The sequence below is a fragment of the Dermacentor andersoni genome, chromosome 5 (genome assembly GCF_023375885.2).
Source record: "Dermacentor andersoni chromosome 5, qqDerAnde1_hic_scaffold, whole genome shotgun sequence".
Lineage (NCBI taxonomy): Eukaryota > Metazoa > Arthropoda > Arachnida > Ixodida > Ixodidae > Dermacentor > Dermacentor andersoni.
Window position 1 is genome coordinate 125,693,861 of NC_092818.1, and position 17,852 is coordinate 125,711,712.

Genomic DNA, 17,852 nt, shown 5'->3' on the forward strand with positions numbered 1-17,852 from the left:
TCGTATATATGTTTTTGTTTAGTTCCATCCGAGACCAAGGCCGATCAAAACTGTCGCTGTTTCTATTTTTAACAAAAACTGGGGCGTAACGGCAACGTAATAGCAATTCGATGACGAATATGTTATATTCCCGAATTTGCTTAGAGTTATCTAAGTTGCGCAAGTTTACTTAGAGCAAGTTATACGTGGTAGAAAGAAAGCGAGAAAGAAGTAATGGAGATTAACGAGGTGACGTGTCACAAAGCTATGTGAGTTCGTGCTAAAGCTGAGCAAACAATGACGTAAGTTTCACGGGAAGAAACGAGGCCGTCTATGTATGGACAACAAACAGCGTTTTTATAGAACAGACTAAAATATTACGACTCAGGACAAAGCAAGAAAACATGCTGGAGGGAGATGTGCTTTTCTGCCGTTTCTCCATGTTACTTTTGCGCTGTTACAAAACGTACGACGAAGTACAAAACATGAGACCAACATCTAAAGCGAGGCTACAAATCATAGCTTGAACGGGGGCAGTACATTGCACAGGTCATGTCCAAATGAGTTGCACAGGTCATGTACAAATGAGATGGGCACAAGTTCGGAGGGTGACGGTGGGCGAGGAGATATCATTGAGGAAGGCGCGACCCATCGACGCCGCGGGTGAGCGCTGAGAGCGGTGGAACGCCACGACCAGTCGCCATTTCGGCGTTCACCAGCCGGAGCTCGGGAGCGGTACTGGAGACGCTGGGTCAACCCGCGTTGGATGCCCTTGCTACGTTCACCAACCGCGGACTACGGAAAGAAGCTTGGTGTGACCTCCGTGCCCAGCTGGGAGCCGGCGGTAGCCTTGGGCCAGGATCTCGGCTGCTACTCGCGGCGTTGAGCACCATCTTCTCCGTCCCGCCACGTCTGTCACGCTCGCCGTATGCCTCCGAACAGCACCCGCACGCTCCCCTCCACGGTGGACACTCATTGGCTGAGCTTCTGAAGCACTCGTGCCACCCTTCTGTACCGTCGTCCTCTTCTTCGTACGGATCTCGACACGCATTTATATCAGCGCACATCATGGGTTTCCGGATTGCTATGCTGCATGTGTTTGGGGGAGGAGTGCGACAGAAAGAGATGAAGAAAAATATCCGAGGACACGTAAGCACTTCTTACGAGCTGTGAGTGCGAAATAATTAATGTTCAATTGAATGCCGCTGAGCAGTCTTTAGAGTTTTGCGCTGGAAGTAATGTTTCTGAGTTTTGCTGCGGAGTATGTTACGGAATTTTGTGATTAAATTGGTGCGTGTTATGTCTTTTTGTACAGTTTCTACTTTAGCATGTTGGCTGTATACCGGAACCATTTGGACGATATTGCTGAGAATTGAAGGACGCCGCGTGCCATCGACGTCCTACGTGACGCGATGCCGAGGGAGCAGCAGCGGCCACGAAAGCCGAATGGCACGCGTAGCAGCTAAGCCCAATAGAGAGAGAGAGAGAGAGAGAGAGAGAGAGAGAGAGAGAGAGATCGGATCGGAACGGAAAACATTTATTGGGCTCTAGAAAAGAGATCTTCGCGGCTTCAGACGGCCTCTTCCATCTTCTGATTGATTCTTCTGTCTGCAATCACAGGGTTAGTGCCCTAGTCCAAGGCTCCACTGAGTATGGCCAACCCGCGAGCAAGCTCTACTAGGCGCTTTTGGCCGTTCAAGCTTACGCTGGAAAGCATACTCTCCCACTGTTCCGCACTCGGGTTTTTAATTTTATAGATAGTTGGGGACTCAATATTTTGACAGGCCCATGATATGTGGTATAGATCTGGTTTCTCTCCGCACCATGGGCACTTAGCCTCATACTGTGTAGGGAAAATTTTATTGGGAACGTTTAGATTCGGGAAAGTACCCGTCTGCAGTTCTCGCCATGCAACAGCATCCTCTCTGCTTAGATCCTTATCTGGGGGTGGGTACTTCAGTCTGACCCCTTTATAATAATTTAGGATATCTGAGTAGCCCATGGGTGAGAGAGAGAGAGAGTTACGTACCACTCGCCAGCTTCCGAGAGCGAGGCGATGGCACCCGCACGCGCGCGCATCACGCGACTGCCTCGCCGATGTCAACCCGCCTCGCCCTACGGCGTCGCGTCAACGTGTTTGCTCCGTCGAGGCGCGCCGGTGACGTGGCGTCGCGGCGATGCCCTCTACCCTCACGCAACACTGGCCCGCTATCGCGGCCGCGGGTGTCCCGTTTCGCCCGCTCTGCTCTGTCGAGGCCAATGGTAACTTAGGGGCCGTCTCGCTGCTGGAGACGCCGGTCTTTTGGCTCAATAGACCATGCGAGGCTTTAGCGTCAAAACAACAATACCGCAGCAAAACCAACGCACTTGTTGGAATCGACGTTACGTGAAACAGTCTTGACTCGTATCAGTGAATTGCTACGCAAAGAGACACACTGCGAGTGCAATTATATTTTATTTACTACTACGCGCAAGGAATTCTTCAGGTTATTCTGTCATCGGAAGCGTTTTGTTTTGTTTAACTTCGTGGTAATTAACATCTAAGTAACTGCTCGTCTTTTGCAACGCGCTTTGCAACACAGCAAATGCGGATCTGCTCGGCAAGACGCTTCTTCTTGGCTACCATTTGCTTCGCTGTGAGAATGCGCAGGTGCAAATCGCCTGCTCATTCCCACGCTGTAAAAAGTACGCCATCGCTTTTACTGGACTTTTTCTGGCAGTATCGGCTGCTAAGTATTTTCTTTAATATGTACAGACGTCTGCAATTTTATTCCACCACGCCTCAATACCACGCCGTCACACTTAAAGTAATTTCCCGTAAAAGGTACAGGCGTCTGTAATTTCATTACAGGCCGTCCTAATTACAGTAATCGCCCGTAAAGAACACTGTCTTCTGTCATTTCATTTCATGACACCACAATGACATGCCTTCGTACTTACAACAATCTTAGCAGTTTCTTCTGCAAATTCTGGAGCTCTGCAATTCAATAAAAATGAACTTGCTACATTTATTAGTCATCAATATATGAATATTCCGTTTACTAGAAAAGTGTCCTTTATTGCTCTTGCTGCAGTCTTCCCGTTTTACCACACCAGTAGATTATAGTTTACTAGTTAAACATTTCACCAGAAGCAAGCGAAAAATCAAAGCACGCTGAGAAAGGTGGCTGGCATCAAAACAAAAGCAACAACTGATACCGACATGAGTGTATATTAGCCCGTATACGAAGTATACTGGAAGTAACTGTAGCTGTGGAGCGAAAAGAGAAAACAGCCTTAATAAATAAACGAAGCGAATGACTAGAAAATATAACGAATAAGTGTAATTGTTTGGTTTAGGCTACAGTGCACCAATAAATACCAATATTATTGAGTGGCAAATGGCGCTCGAGTGCGCATTTACAATAATGTGCAATGCATCAGCAATAGACTGGGACCACGTAGTAGAAAACGCCGTAGTTCATTTCTTTTTCTTGGCAGTAATTTTACATTTTATGGGTGCTACAAACTCCATCAGAAAAAAAAAATGGACAGCAAGCTTGCCGTGTGCGTACGCCTTACATACTAACTGCAACGAAAGCATGAACAAGCCCCTTATTCTGGAACACATGACAAAGGACGGTTACATCAGTAAAAATGCCGCTGACATAAACTACTATGTTAAATAAATGAGGAGGTATACAGTAACTGGCTTATTGCACAAAACAGTTTGCTGGAAGTGTTGAATGAAAAAAAAAATGAATGTGAGGCTAAAGTTGCTCATTATTGGTGGAGTCCATGCTGGAGAACGGCAGGTTGCTTGAGCAGCGGGGCATAAAATGTACACAGAAAACAAAGTTCTGGCGCATGGAAAATTTTTGCAGTGTCGCTCTCACTACACCACAATTCACTTTAACTTTGAAACATGAAAAAAAAAATGCTTGAGGTAGAAAAAATACATAATACCAGAATGTCCCAGTTGCTTCTATGATCCGATGCTCAGGTTATAGCACCTTTTTGGGACCCAGTATTTTTGCCGTTGATGTTGTGTCATGAAGTGGGTTGATCCGAAGCAGTGCTATGTAAGGATTTAAGCGACAGAAAATAAACTTGAAGCCGAAGTTTCTAAATTTGTGGAATAGGCTGAAATATGGTAAAAATTGAGCTCTTGCATAGCAAGCCCGACGAAAGAAACCAATGCAATTGAAGGGCACCACGCTTTATTGGTAGAAGGCAGACAGCTGGTGCAGCGAAGAATGCGCTACCTGCTACACTTACGATGAACAAACTTACGCTCTACTCTTCTTACCCGCCGTGATTGCTCAGTGGATAAGGTGTTGGGCTGCTGAGCACGAGGTCACGGGATCGAATCTCGGCCACGGCGGCCGCATTTTGATGGGAGCGAAATGCGAAAACTCCCGTGTACTTAGATTTAGGTGCAAATTTCCGGAGTCCTCCACTACGGCGCGCCTCCTAATGAGAAAGTGGTTTTGGCACGTAATAACCCCATAATTTCAAATACGCTGAACTCTTGCTTAAGACACAGTGAGTGACCTAGTTCTCTTCCCTTTGATACATAGAAGTTGGGCTTTCTGATAAGACGAACAAAATTAGAAGTTGCCTGTAGGGACAAAATATTTCAATAACATATGCGCTTTATCGTTACTACACAAACTCGATCATACATGTCCCCGTTTAAACAACTGCATTCGTGAACTTCGTTTCTGTGAATGCGAAAAACATGAAATCTCAAATGACGCAGCATAAGCCGCAAATTTGCGAGAGCAGGAAGTGGAAGACATTTTTGTACAACTACTCACGCTACCGAACTGACGACCGTATCCTACAAGTGTGTCCGCCTGAAACTGGCGAGCTCTTTGGATGTTCCTGCACGTGACATAAAGAACGAACAAACACAAGAAATCGTAAATGCATGCTCCGAGCTATGCACAGCCGCACATAAAGCGAATGAACGGGAGTGAGCGAGCGTGCTGGGGCTGTATAGCCCAAGTATAAGGAGAGAAAAAAAAAATACGTAACGCAAAACGCGCGCGCTACTGTACACGAATAATCGATAACACAGCGTGGCAGTCCGCATGGCTGTCACCGCCAACAATGTCCTCGAGGCACGCAACGCCAACGCCCGGTTCGGCGAGTACGTGTGTTGTCCTACAAATGCAAATTATTGCTTTTAACTTCGTTAGCACCAAGTCTTTTTTTTTTTTTTTAAGTAAGCACAAATCTCAAAGCACCATCGAACTCAAAGCGTACTCGCCCATTTGTAGCTTCTCGGCAGACGTATGCCCGGCGATAACTTTCTGTGGCAGCACAGCGAAAGCTATAGGGCCGAGGCACACATTTCTGTACTACGCTTCTACTTGTATTGCACGAATGTAAGCGAGTGGAAGCCACATAGTGCAAAAGGAATCATACCAATGATTATTTTAATTTATTTTTTTCAAGATGTATTTCAAAATAAAATAAAAAAGCATGTTTAGGAAAATGATTTCCCTTATAGTTGCTGTACTTAGTTTTGGCTTTCTGGTGTCCGTGTCTGGTAACACAGCAGCGACAAGCTCCAAAGGAAATAGATAACCCAGTAATGCGACAAAATGTGTCACCTTCAGGACTGAACAGGGCGTTCAGCGTCGCATTCGAATCAGGCGCCTGAAGTTATGACTCCACGGCGTTCCCCCGCAGCCGACGGTGCAGCTCGTTCTTGCTAAATTAAAGTGACGTTCGGTGAATACTGGCCTGTTTAACGGGTATTCTCGTATTCAGGGGCGGAATACCTCGCTATAAGCATTTTTTCAAAGGTACTTCATCTTCCCTCTTGCGCACCTGTCGGCGCCAACACGTTCGTGTCTTTCATCGCACGGCCTACGTGTCCGTAGCATAGAGGCTTTTATTCCATTTTATAGTTCAGATAAAAACTGCCCGATGACGTCTCAGAGGTTGCTCCAACAGCTGCCACCGCGCGCGGTGGCAATTGTTGCGGTAATAGCGGCACAAGTGCGACTGTTAGGCTGCTGCGGGGTGCAACTGCAAGACGCTTTGACAACGGCAGAGCAGACGGGCTACGAGAGCGAAATAAGGTTTCCATTTATACATGGCTGACTAGCGACAGGTGAGATGATGCCAGTGTGGAGTCGATTATCATCAGACGGTTACAAAAGTTGACACTAAAGTGTCCAGATATACAAAAATACTCATACTCCGCATTTTTAAAGCCATAGATGGGCGCTCGATCGCCTGTCTTTCAGTGCGGAGTGAGATGCTGGGTACGCGGAGGAAGTCGAGCCAGTCCCGTTCTGCAGCCTCACGCTGTCAGACTAAGCGTGTGGCGGAGGTTATCACCAGTGCGCGCGCCTCGAGCCATGTTGGTGTGCATATTGTCCAGCGCGCGTTCTCTGCATAGTGTGCTTCGGTGTGTGTAAAACGCCTTGCTTCTTTTTTTTTTTTTTTGCATGTGCGGTCTGTAACGAAACAAAGATTGACGGATTGTCGCGAGACCGCTGTAAAATAAATTCAATCATTTTTGGAATGACATTTTCTATATGCGCATAAAGCTTTTCACTGCTATAGCTACCAGTACATATGGAGTACAATTCCCTCTTAAAGGGGATACCTAATTAGTACTCAAACAACCATAACTTGAACGTGTCACAAAGGCGGTACATTTAGGAAAAACAAGAAGACTAGATTTGGCGCGTTAGGATAGTCCTATTACCGAGGACTTCTTGTCAAAACCTAGTTGTAATCAACCCAGAAAGTTTTACTTGTTGTTTCCGTTAGCAGTAGACTGTACTGTAGCTCCAGCGTATGCTAATCATGAAGTACGTTTAGGGGTAATGCCGAAGAAACAGAAGTGTTCTTGCTTGAAAAACCTGAATATAGTCGGAGAAAAAAAGCAAATCTACCTGCGGATCATTCACAGATATTGCTGCGTTTCCCCTCCACCCTTGTTATTTCTCCTTTTATTTCTTTATTTTTTAGCGATGCTATGTTATGTATTCGGAACGTGTCGTGAAACTACCAGAAAATTCTTTTTTTTACATTATTCCTTTCCTGGTTGGGAATTCTTGATAAACCTTTGTGCTAAAAAGCACCTGTTTATTTAGCTATGTTTCTCTCCATATCATCCCTTGCTGACCTACTTTGTTCTTCCCTGCGATTTATAATTATTTAAAGGAGTGCTAACATTACATTTTTTTATTTCTTTTTTTTTTTAATGAAAGTCCTCGACCTCGATACCACAGAAGAAATAATGGCAAGCCTCAGAAGCTCCTTTAAAGAATTTACTAAGATGGCTTTTCTACGGACCCCCCCCCCCCCCCCCCCCATTTTAGGTTTGTTCTTATAGCAAGTGTATCTGTCGTGACGGCGTGACATACCCGCCACGGTAGCTTAGTGGCTACGACGTTGCGCTGCTGAGCTTGAGCTTGCGGGTTCAACCCGGGACCCGTCGGCTGCCTATCAGTAAGGGCGGAATGCCAAAAAAAAAAAGAAGAAGAAGAAGAATCCGCTTGCGTACTTAGATTTATCTGCGCTTTAAAGGCTTTCAGGTGGTCAAAATTATCCGCCGTCGCCCACCACGGCGTGCCTCTTAATCATATTGGGATTTGGGCTCGTAAAACCCCGATTTTAATTGTATTTAATAATGTCATGACGAAGAAGGTTGCCACGTGGAAGCAGTACACGTCACGACACTGAAACTGGTTCGTAGAAAAATATAGTGAATTATTTAGGGCACTCTGAGGTTCGCCACTATTTATTTTTTAAGGTTTAGGTGTCGAGGACCTTCATTCAGAGCAAAAAATAAACACTCGTAAACTGTCGTGCCAGTGCTCCTTTAAATTACATTCGCGAAGTTGAAACCCATTACAGACACATGGCTGACGAAGTTCCAAAGAAAGACGAAGACACGAACATCTTTCTAAATTCCAGAGCCGCCGCCGGCGATAACTAGCCATGGCTACGATCCGGCACAAATTGGCCTTCGGCTTTTCTCTACTGTTTTCCTGTTGCTGCGTTGCCAAGGCGGTGGTCACGTTCTCGCTCGACGGGCAGTGGACAGCCGTGAATGCCAACAAATGTACGTACGTTGTTGTTGTTGCTGTTGTTATCCTGTACGGTGTGAACCTATTTCGTCTTTCTTCTTTGCCGTGTATTGTGCTGACCGCAATGCTTGAAATTATAAATCGCATTTTCTAGAAGAGGGTAGGCGAGGAGGTACTCTAGGCTTGCCCATAATGCACCCTACGAAAAAAAGGAAAAACCCTTATACCACGTTTTTAACCCTCACATTCAAGAATTTCATATGATCGTACGTAATCACATATGAAAGACATGATCGCATGAAGTTAATGAATATGGCAGTTATGTGACGCGTGAGCGTTTTGGGCGAGAAAACGGAAGGGGACATCTAAATCGGGTGCGAAATTTTCTGCAAGTTTTTGTCAAGGCAGCAGTGTTAACCCTTGGAATATATGGTTTGTATAGGTTCCTTTTTGAGACGAGTCTTCCCTAACTTAAATCTAACTAGCGTGTATATTTGGTGGCGGCCGCGTGAGCCAGTGTACTGTACGTAAGTGGGGAAGCTATTATGAAAAAAAAAGGCATTTGTAGCTGCATATATGACACTCATGAACAACAATGAACTTTGTCAGGCGTCTCATGACAATATGGCAGAAGACAATTCACATTATTAGAAGCAATAAATGCTATTCATTCATTCATTCTTCATTTATTGTACCCAATAAAGCCCTCCAAGCGGCCTCCCAAGGGAGTGCAATCGATCTAAACATATATTAGAATACGTCGATAAATGCCAATAAAGAGAGCAGATATTATATTAATGTAAATTAGCTGCTTATTCAATGCGAAAGCACGGAACTGCAATACTATTACAATAACTATTTACGTACAACGACCACACAGCTAATGAGCAAATTTGTATATATATATATATATATATATATATATATATATATATATGACAGACAAAGCTGGGTACAAGTATATACTAATGACATAAAAACAAGGTATCGTGAAATGCTACAAGCATGGTAAAAGGATGGTATCAATAACCTACAGATTCGAAAGAATATCAGGCTAAGTATTTAGAACTACGCATAAAAACTATGAAATATTGGTAAGAAAAATATTACAGTGCAGTTGATGTACACGAAACAGTGTTGCGACTCTCCAAGGGCAGCTTTGTCCACAGTTGAAGTTAATGCAAAGGAACGTTTTTTAGGGCTTTACAACTTTAACCTTCCAGTACATTACTTACTTTTCTCATTGTGTTCTGAGTTCCTTCTCCCATTGCGTTACTTTGGTATTATCTGTACTATTATAAATGTGCACCTACTACTTGCTATACTATTGTCTTGTGAGGCCTCTTGGGACACGTCGAACTATTTATGCAGGTTTCAGCCAAATGTGACCAGCCAGCGTGCGCACTGGAAAGTAAACTTAATTTGATTTAATTTGACCAGACAGAGTAGTATCACTCGATTTCAGCGAGATTGTTTTAAGGGATTGTCCGGTAATGTAGTAAACATTATAAACTGTCGGACATGTAATGTGTTTGCGCATGTGCAATACACAACGGTGGTATTTCCAAGCCAATTGGAGCCTTATATAATTTTTTATTCAGCTTTTTATTTATGCGTACGAAACTCCAACAGATCTCCCGACGAGCGGCGGCCGTTGTAGCATGACGTCACATGGGACTCTCGATCGTGGTGGTCGTTGTGGGGGTGGCGTTGCAGCAGGCGGGTGGGACTCTTGAAGCTGTCTGCCCGTGTCGTCTGCCCCGTGTTTCGTTGCACAGTTTGCTCGGTGCTTTTTATTGCTCGAGCCTATGCCTCGTCAGTTAAACAACTGCGAGTAAAAACCCCATCTTTGCAACAGCTGCGAATTGCGCGTATTGTTTCGGAGGCGTTTATCGCGTTCGAAGATCAAGGCGTTTCCCCTCCGGTGCGGCGTTTTGTCAGCGGCTATTCCACAGCTGTCTGCGTTTCGCCAGCCATACGCGCTTCACGTGAAACACGCTTCACTGAAACACACATCAGTAATATAAGCGACACAGGCGAACACATGGTGAATCGAGGAACGCATAACCAGGTCACCTGGATACAGGGCATCTGTTACCGTATCCAGCTATCTAGGTAATTTACCTGGATAGCTCGGTACGGTAACAGTAATGGGCTATCGATACTGTTATCGATAGATCGATAATAGCTATCGAGCTATCGACAGCTATTTTAGTCTATCGTTACTGCTGCCACGCTATCGATAGCTATCGATAGCCTTTGGGCAGGGAAGAAAGCTGTAAAGACTGGTTCAAAATCTTTGAGAAAATATTAGCAGAAAACAGTTCAGCATATTTTAGCATTTATGAATTAATGGAGTAAGGGTCACAAGACGAAGACATTTTTAGATTGATGATAAGTTTGCCAACGCCCACCCACTCATAAAAGATGGAATTCATACGCGGAAAATTTGCATGTGATAAAAGTTGCACAGCAATTGCAAGCGACTGCTGAAAGAATGAGGAGAAGGTGTCATTCAAGATATCACAGCAATAGTGATGCAAAACAGGCACATCAGACTGAATTAATTGCAGGGCATTCTTTTTAGCACCTGTGACAACGGACTAAACATTTTGTGGATTAGAAACCAGAAACGATAGAAGAGTATTCTTCAGAAAAGTTTGTTTGGCATTAGCTAATGCCGAAGAAAATTCATCGGCAATGTGGCGATAATGGGATCAGTGATCAGGACGATTTGTAACTTTTGTGCTACGAAACACCTGCTTATATTTTTTGCTGCGCAGCCGCTTTAGCGAATTATTAAACCAGAGTGGACGGGGATTAGAAGGTACCCATCTTTTAGGCATGTAGCGATGAATTAAAGACAAAAGTTTGTTTTTATACAGAAGCCACTTTTCATTTACAGTTCGTTGTGAGAAGTTCACGAAGTAGTTTCCAATGAAAGGCACAAACTCGGCAGTTATTGAAGAAAGATTGGCTCTTTTGTAATCTAGTATAATTTTTGAGCTTTCTTACGGCTAACATGTGCCTTAACAGTCAAGTCGATCATTAAATGGTCGCTTATTCTTTGCAGGAACGTTAAGGGAGAAACCGAGTTGGATGCAGTGGTAAGAATAAGACCCAGTGTATTGGAAGAAGTCGGTGTAGAACGCGTGGGGTAGAGCACAAGTTGAATTAGATTAAAATTGTGGTAGAGGTTGAAAATTTTTGAAAATTTTGGCGAACTCTGTTTAGCAGTAACGGAATCATTTGACCACGCAACATCCGGAAAATTTCAGTCCCCAAGAATAAATGAAGCTGACGTAGGGTATTCATCAATAATTACACTGGCCGATGAACATGGTCCAGCTATGGCTTCAGAAACAAGCTGCAAACAGAAAAATGGATGAAGTTTACAGAAGAGCTGGCATGCTAAAAATCGCGACAAGGATGTCCTTACTGCGCAGATGCAAAGCTAAAGCAACAAGTATCCGGGGTCGGAAAGTCAGTTCCAACATTTCTATATCGCATCAGATAACTTTTATATTTTCATATTCTTTTTAAATGAAAGCACACGGTAGCTCTTGGCTATGCATAACTACAATGAAACAATAATAGGCTAGCGCTCGCGATGGAAAGATTTCATAGGGCTACAGGACAAAAGGTCGCGCTTTACACGGCTATTACCACGAAAGCCGTCGTAAATAAACGCAAACACGGTAAATATGGAAATGAGAACAAATGTAGAGTCCTCAAATTCATATCAACAATGCGCGAGCGCGTGGTCAGCGATACTTTCAGATAGCGCTTTTTTTTCCTGGCTGTAGGTGGTAGGTGTGTATGGCGCGGCCGCGCGGGCCCCATCTTGAAAGCGATCTGCGATGGGGACAGGGTGCGCCGAGTGCTGCTAGCTTCGTGTGCGCTATGTTCCCACCGGTTACTTCGCGTTGAAGCGAGAGGCAGACCGAAGGTCACTACTTCATTCACTGCTGCCACCGCGCTTTCTCACTCCGGCGTTTTTACAGCGAATGTGCGGGATCATCGAGTGAGATGTGCTCACGTTTGCCTGTGTGTGCGTGACACCATGCTTGTTAATTTAGTTAGTAAGCGAATGGTTGCAAATTTATTTGACCGATAAAACTACTATGCTTACTTCGTATAGCTGTCTACTAATTTGGTGTCGCAATCGATGCTTCGCCTTTCGGGTGAAACAGTGACTTATCATTAATTGTTTAACGCTTACGTCCTTCTCCCTTTCGCGAAGGCGGAACGTTCAGGCAATAACAGCTTGGAGTGGTAAAAAATCGTTAGCAGCGCATCAGGCTTGAGCTTCCCTGCCCGCGGCGTTCCACCTGTAGCGATGCCAAAATCTAGCGAGAGGCGTATACTCAACTCGCAGCACTCGTCAGTATAATGCGCCGAGCACAGCTTCGAGTGTCCCGAAGGAGGCCAATTGGCACGACGAATTGCGCCAACCAACTTAGCCCGAAAACTCTTGTCGTCGGGAAACTTGTGAAGAGTCGCGTCAGGTGTGTCTCATACACACCCCGCAGCACAAGAGCTCTTCCCCATTATTTAATTTATACATACTGCAGCCTCGGTGAGGCTATTGCAGGAGTGGGCAGTGAAGAAAAAAAAAAAAAAGGAAAGCAAGAAAACAAGATACAGGCACATAAAATATGAATATCAAGTATATGTAATTGCTTTCAAAAATTATTGCGTAGGTAAGGAGCGGATGCTTCCAGGCAGTGAATTTCAGAGCTTAATGGCCAATGGAAAGAAGCTGTGCTTGAACATCTCCGTTCGGCAAAAGAAAGGGATAAGGTTGAGATTATGAGAACTCCTAGTGATAGAAGGGGGACTAAAGTTCAAATAATTATTTAGTGTAACAAGGCGCTCAGAATGAATCAGTGTGTGTAAAAATTTCATGCATTCTATGCGGCGGCGAGATGAAGGAACTGTAAGACCTGTAGATGTATAATGGGAAGAAGGGGAAAAATCTCGGCTATAGTTGCGAAATATGAAACGCACTGATTTCTTTTGGACTGATTCTAACTTTTTAATATCGAATTTCTTATGAGGATTCCATATGATGCAGCCATAATCAAGAATGGGGCGGATAAGCGTTTTATACGTCATCAGTTTGGTATCCTTTGGAGCCTTACGCAATGAACGATGGAGGTAACCGAGACGTCTAAAAGCTTTGTTACATATGATGTCAATGTGTTTCGACCATGACATGTCATGGGACAAATGAAGACCAAGGTATTTAAATTCGGTTACTCTTTTTAAATCTTGACCATGGAAAGTGTACGTGAAAAGTGATGGAGGCGGGCGTCTGGAAAAGGACATGGAAACAGTTTTAGAGAAATTAATGTTCATTTGCCATTCCTTGCACCATCTACAAAATTTTGCAAAGGAGTCATTAAGTAAATAATGATCCATTGGTGTGTTAATACTATGATAGAGGACGCAATCTTCAGCGTAAAGACGAATATTAACGGACACGCAATGCGGCAAGTCATTAATATATAATAAGAAAAGAAGCGGGCCTAAAACGGAACCTTGTGGGACGCAGCGTTATTATGCAGCGTTACGGAATAAACGAGCTTGCAGCACTAAATTCACCAACAAATAGTTGCATTAGTGCGACTACGTACGACACAGCATGGCACGACCGCCTGACACATTCCCATGTGATGTCACGCTCACTGTAGCCAGTGCGTTTTGTGGTTAACACGAAAAAGTGCTCAATTTGACCCTTAATAATTAATTACATGCTTGCGTTATTCCTGCAAGCTGGTTAACAGTCAGCATAGTAACATGCTTTCTCCTAAGGCCATTTGTTTTTGTTTGTAAAATGACCGGACAATCCCTTTAAGGAGAAGGAGAAGTCACTGTACCGAGTTACTAAAAAACGCAAAGGTTATGTTTGCAGTACACGTTACCAATGATGCTCCTAATGGCAGCGTAAGCTTTCTTGTACAGCAAATTGATGTGAGAACAGCCAGCCGCTGCGCAAGGGGAGTTTCAAACCATTTCGGTTCATGCATCATTCAATATTCGGCAACCAGTGTTCTACGAACGTATGATAATTATATGCGAGTGAAAATTGTTAGGGTTATCCACCAGCTGACTCATCATCCACTGTGTCTCCCCTCTCTCTCATGACCATTTCCTTGCGCTATGCATGAGACTGGCTTGGAATTGGAGAAGAATGGGTATATAAATTACCCACTGAAATGTTTGCGAAATATGACGAGCGTATAGCGCACGGTTTAGTTTTCTCCTGCAGGTCGAGTTACGTGATCACCGGATTAGACAACCTTGATTACTGTTTTAAATTTCTTTTCAGCCATAAAAATTTCCTCCACCGTTCCCGGGGGTATATACACGGATCTGAAGAGGAACGGCGTGATCAGGGAGCCTTACTACGGCTTTAACGACGTGCGATACGAATGGGTCGGAAAGGAGAACTGGACATTTTCAAGACGTTTTGACGGTACGTATACCTTCAAGGCCGCTTCATTTCCTATATGATGGAGTATTTTTTTTTACCTGCGAGTGTTCGAAGCTTGGTTTACCTTGTGTGCATTCATCGCGTTATGCTGACGACGACCGATGGTGTCATGGACGTTATTCCGTCATCGTCAGGCCACCGCTTCATTCTGAGCTTAACGTTCACCGTAACGCGAAGAAACCCCCCTATTTTTTGCACAACCGTCATTCGAGCTCACGTCGCTAAAGCAACGAGCACTTGGGAGCCGGGCGTGCTAACTTCTGCGCTATCGCAAAAGATATTGGCTTTGCGCCCAACACCTTTTGCGCTCAACACAGGCGCCAAGACTGGTGGCGTCTGTGTGTCCACACTTGTGATCAAAAAAGGTGTGATATCTTGCCTTTGGTTTGTGTGAGCTAAACTGCCCAGTATGTTGGTACTGCGTTATACCATACCACTAGCCTAGGGTGATAGTCACTTGAACACGCACTGCCACATTACGTTATTCACACCGCATGGCCCACGCACCATGCATATAACTTCCGCATTCCAAGGATGTATCACATGGAAGCCGTGTATATCCCCCTGTGTGCATCGAAATACGTCCGCGCTGGTGAGATAAATTTTAATGAGCATTCGCGTTTACATAGTAATGAGCATGAGTATTCCCTCTTTACTTCCACGGTGATAACACGGAAGTATAAAGGGGGAAAATTAAATTCTGGTGTTTTGCGTGCCGAAAACCGCCACCGATTATGAATGATGCCGTATAGCAGAGGATTTCGGATTAATCTTGACCATCTGCGTTCTAAACGCGCACCTAAATTCTAAGTAGACGAGTATGATTGCATTTCGTCTTCATTGAAATGCGGCTCCCGCGGTTGGAATCCAAGCCACAACCTCGAGCTCAACAGCCACGGAAGCTACCGTGGCGGGAGACGAGAAAGGAATCAAATCGAGTTAAAGTAATTCTTACTTTATACCACCGCTGATTACGTTTACGCGTAAGTTGTGCTAAATTTGTGTATTAAGGACATGGCTATGTAAGAAATAAACGTGAACAATTGTTGACCATCAGAACCAGGCTGAGAGTCCACACTTCTTATAAGGGTATACATAATACTCTAAGCTTTGCTTCCAAACTGAGTGCACGTTCGAACAATCACGACACTGAAAGAAGCCCATTTTGTCGTGTAAATAAAGCTAAATATGTCAGATGGCATATTAACGGAAAAAAAAAACCGACGTGTTAAGTTTGCTTTTTGTTTTGTTCATCCTACTTTTGTTTCTCTCTCCTCTCCATGGCAGTGCCTGATGACTTGCTGAAACAAGAACGCGTGTCCCTCGTGGCTCACGGTATCGACACTGTGTGCAGGGTGAAGCTCAACGGCGTCGTGTTATTCGATGCCGACAACATGTACGTTCGGTACATCACAGATGTGAAGGATGTCCTCCGGGTAGGTCTCACATTGAGCAGTACGTTCAGCTCGGCTTAAGAGGAAGCTTTAGCTCGGGCCCAACTCCGACGCGGCCTATTCAAATACATGTAAAACGCAAAAACGTTTTTATGAGATAACCCCTGGACCGATTTTGATGAAATTTGTTGCATCTGAAAGAGAAAGTTAAATTCTAGTGACTGTTGGAAGCGGAATTTCGATTTAGGGCTTGAATTTTCTTAAAACGATTTTCAAATATTTGACCGTTTGAAAAAAAAAAATAGAAGCACGAAGTTTACAAATTCATAGCTCTGCATCAAGAACCGATATCGCTGTTCTGTAAACGGCATCCATTAGATCATTCAAAGCGAACAAATTTAATGTGTCATTTTAAATCTTACGTCAATTTGTTACGTTGGTTACAACGGTTTTGCAAAAGTTGTATTTCCCTATGATTAAATTTTTTTTTATATTCATGTGTAACATATCAATTTTGTCCGCTTTAGATGTACTATTAGATGCAATTCACATAATTGTATTATCATATTTAGTGGTTGAGTTACAGAGTTGTAAACTTGATAGTTTCGTTTCTTGAAAAGTGTCGATTTTTGCCAATTTTTAATAAAAAATTGACGACCTAACTCAAAAATTCGAAACCAACAGTCACTAGATTTTAAGTTTGTCTTTTAAGTTCCACAAACCTCGTCAAATTTGGTGCAGTGGTTGCCGAGAAAAACGAATTCTCCTTTTACATGTATTTAGATAGGAGCACTCGAGCTAAAGCTTCCTCTTAAGGACGCGTTCTCTGCGTCAATTGACAGAGGTCGCGCGACTCACCGCGGCTGCGACCAAGAAACGACTCAAGGTCACTGGAGTTCACACTGGCAAGCACGACCGGCGCGTCGCCACAGCGACATAGCCGGCGACTGATGCCATTCACGCCTGCTCGCGCTGCCGTCACCACGTAAGATAAGCGTGAGCGTGTACAGGCGTCCTGTTCCTGCACCGCTGATTGGTTAATATGCTTGAAACTGGCAAATGCCTTACCTAAAAAAAAATTGGACCTCTAGCGACTGATCCAAAACAGTCGATTCTCAAACGAAGCGACCATTTGTGACCAATCGCGCGACCTCTGCGAGTCGCCGGCGCGAATGTCCCTTAAGATGTTTCATCTTACAGAGCCCGAATTTTTCTTAGGAATGCTTAGCTGTTGCATGTAATCATGGTAAGTTACATCGGCCCGCGAACTAATATTGTTTCATTCTGGGTTATCATTCTCGTTTAAGTTAGGCTGTATGTCTCGCTGCTATTCTGGTGATGTTTCCTCATTTTGTGATTTCTGGCATGACTAGAATGAACGCGCTGGCTTTAGGCATTTGATGCGCAGGACTTTAATAAATTCGATAAATAAATGCAGACACCGGGACTGCTCTAGATCACATAGGATATTGTTCGATCTGAGAAAATATTTATCGTCATTTGGAAAGAGACATTGAGGTGTTGCTGCTGAGCAACACTGGGCACTGGGTGTCGTGCTACTTCGCGAACGCCCTGGATCCATGACGGCTTGACAGAAGACACAAATGCATCTTTTTTTTTTTTTTGGCACAGCGGAGAAACATTCAAGCCAGTGGTTTGCACCGCCAGACCTACCTCATGTAGACTGTAGCGAGGCTACAGGATGAGTGATGTACTTCGATGGAACAACTAAAGCATCGGCCATAGCCTTCTATCTGCATCGTCCAGGTCGCTCTGGAGCTTACATCCGATATTTCTTTTCCATTCGGGAGAATAATCATCTCTTCGATTTTGTTGTTGGTGTTGTTGACCTGAGTGATTGTGACGCATACCGCAGTGGGGGATTGGCCATGAATCGGGTGGTTAAATTAGGTGTATTTTTCTCATCAGTTAGAAATCTTC

At 44.2% G+C, this 17,852-nt stretch overlaps 1 protein-coding gene across 4 annotated transcripts in view; it reads left to right on the plus strand.

The window, feature by feature from the left end:
• The window catches only part of LOC126531105 (beta-mannosidase-like), a 308,119-nt gene that overhangs the window by 245,522 nt on the left and 44,745 nt on the right, over positions 1 to 17,852 (plus strand). For 3 of the 4 annotated variants that reach the window (XM_055070968.2, XM_050178501.3, XM_072288276.1), the window contains 3 exons: positions 7,906 to 8,053; positions 14,353 to 14,499; positions 15,805 to 15,953. In XM_055070968.2, coding sequence (XP_054926943.1) covers positions 7,930 to 8,053; positions 14,353 to 14,499; positions 15,805 to 15,953 — 420 coding nt within the window. In that variant the 5' untranslated portion in view covers positions 7,906 to 7,929. Of the gene's footprint in view, positions 1 to 5,991; positions 6,086 to 7,905; positions 8,054 to 14,352; positions 14,500 to 15,804; positions 15,954 to 17,852 lie in introns of those variants that run through there. The other variant, XM_055070970.2, reaches the window with a different exon arrangement.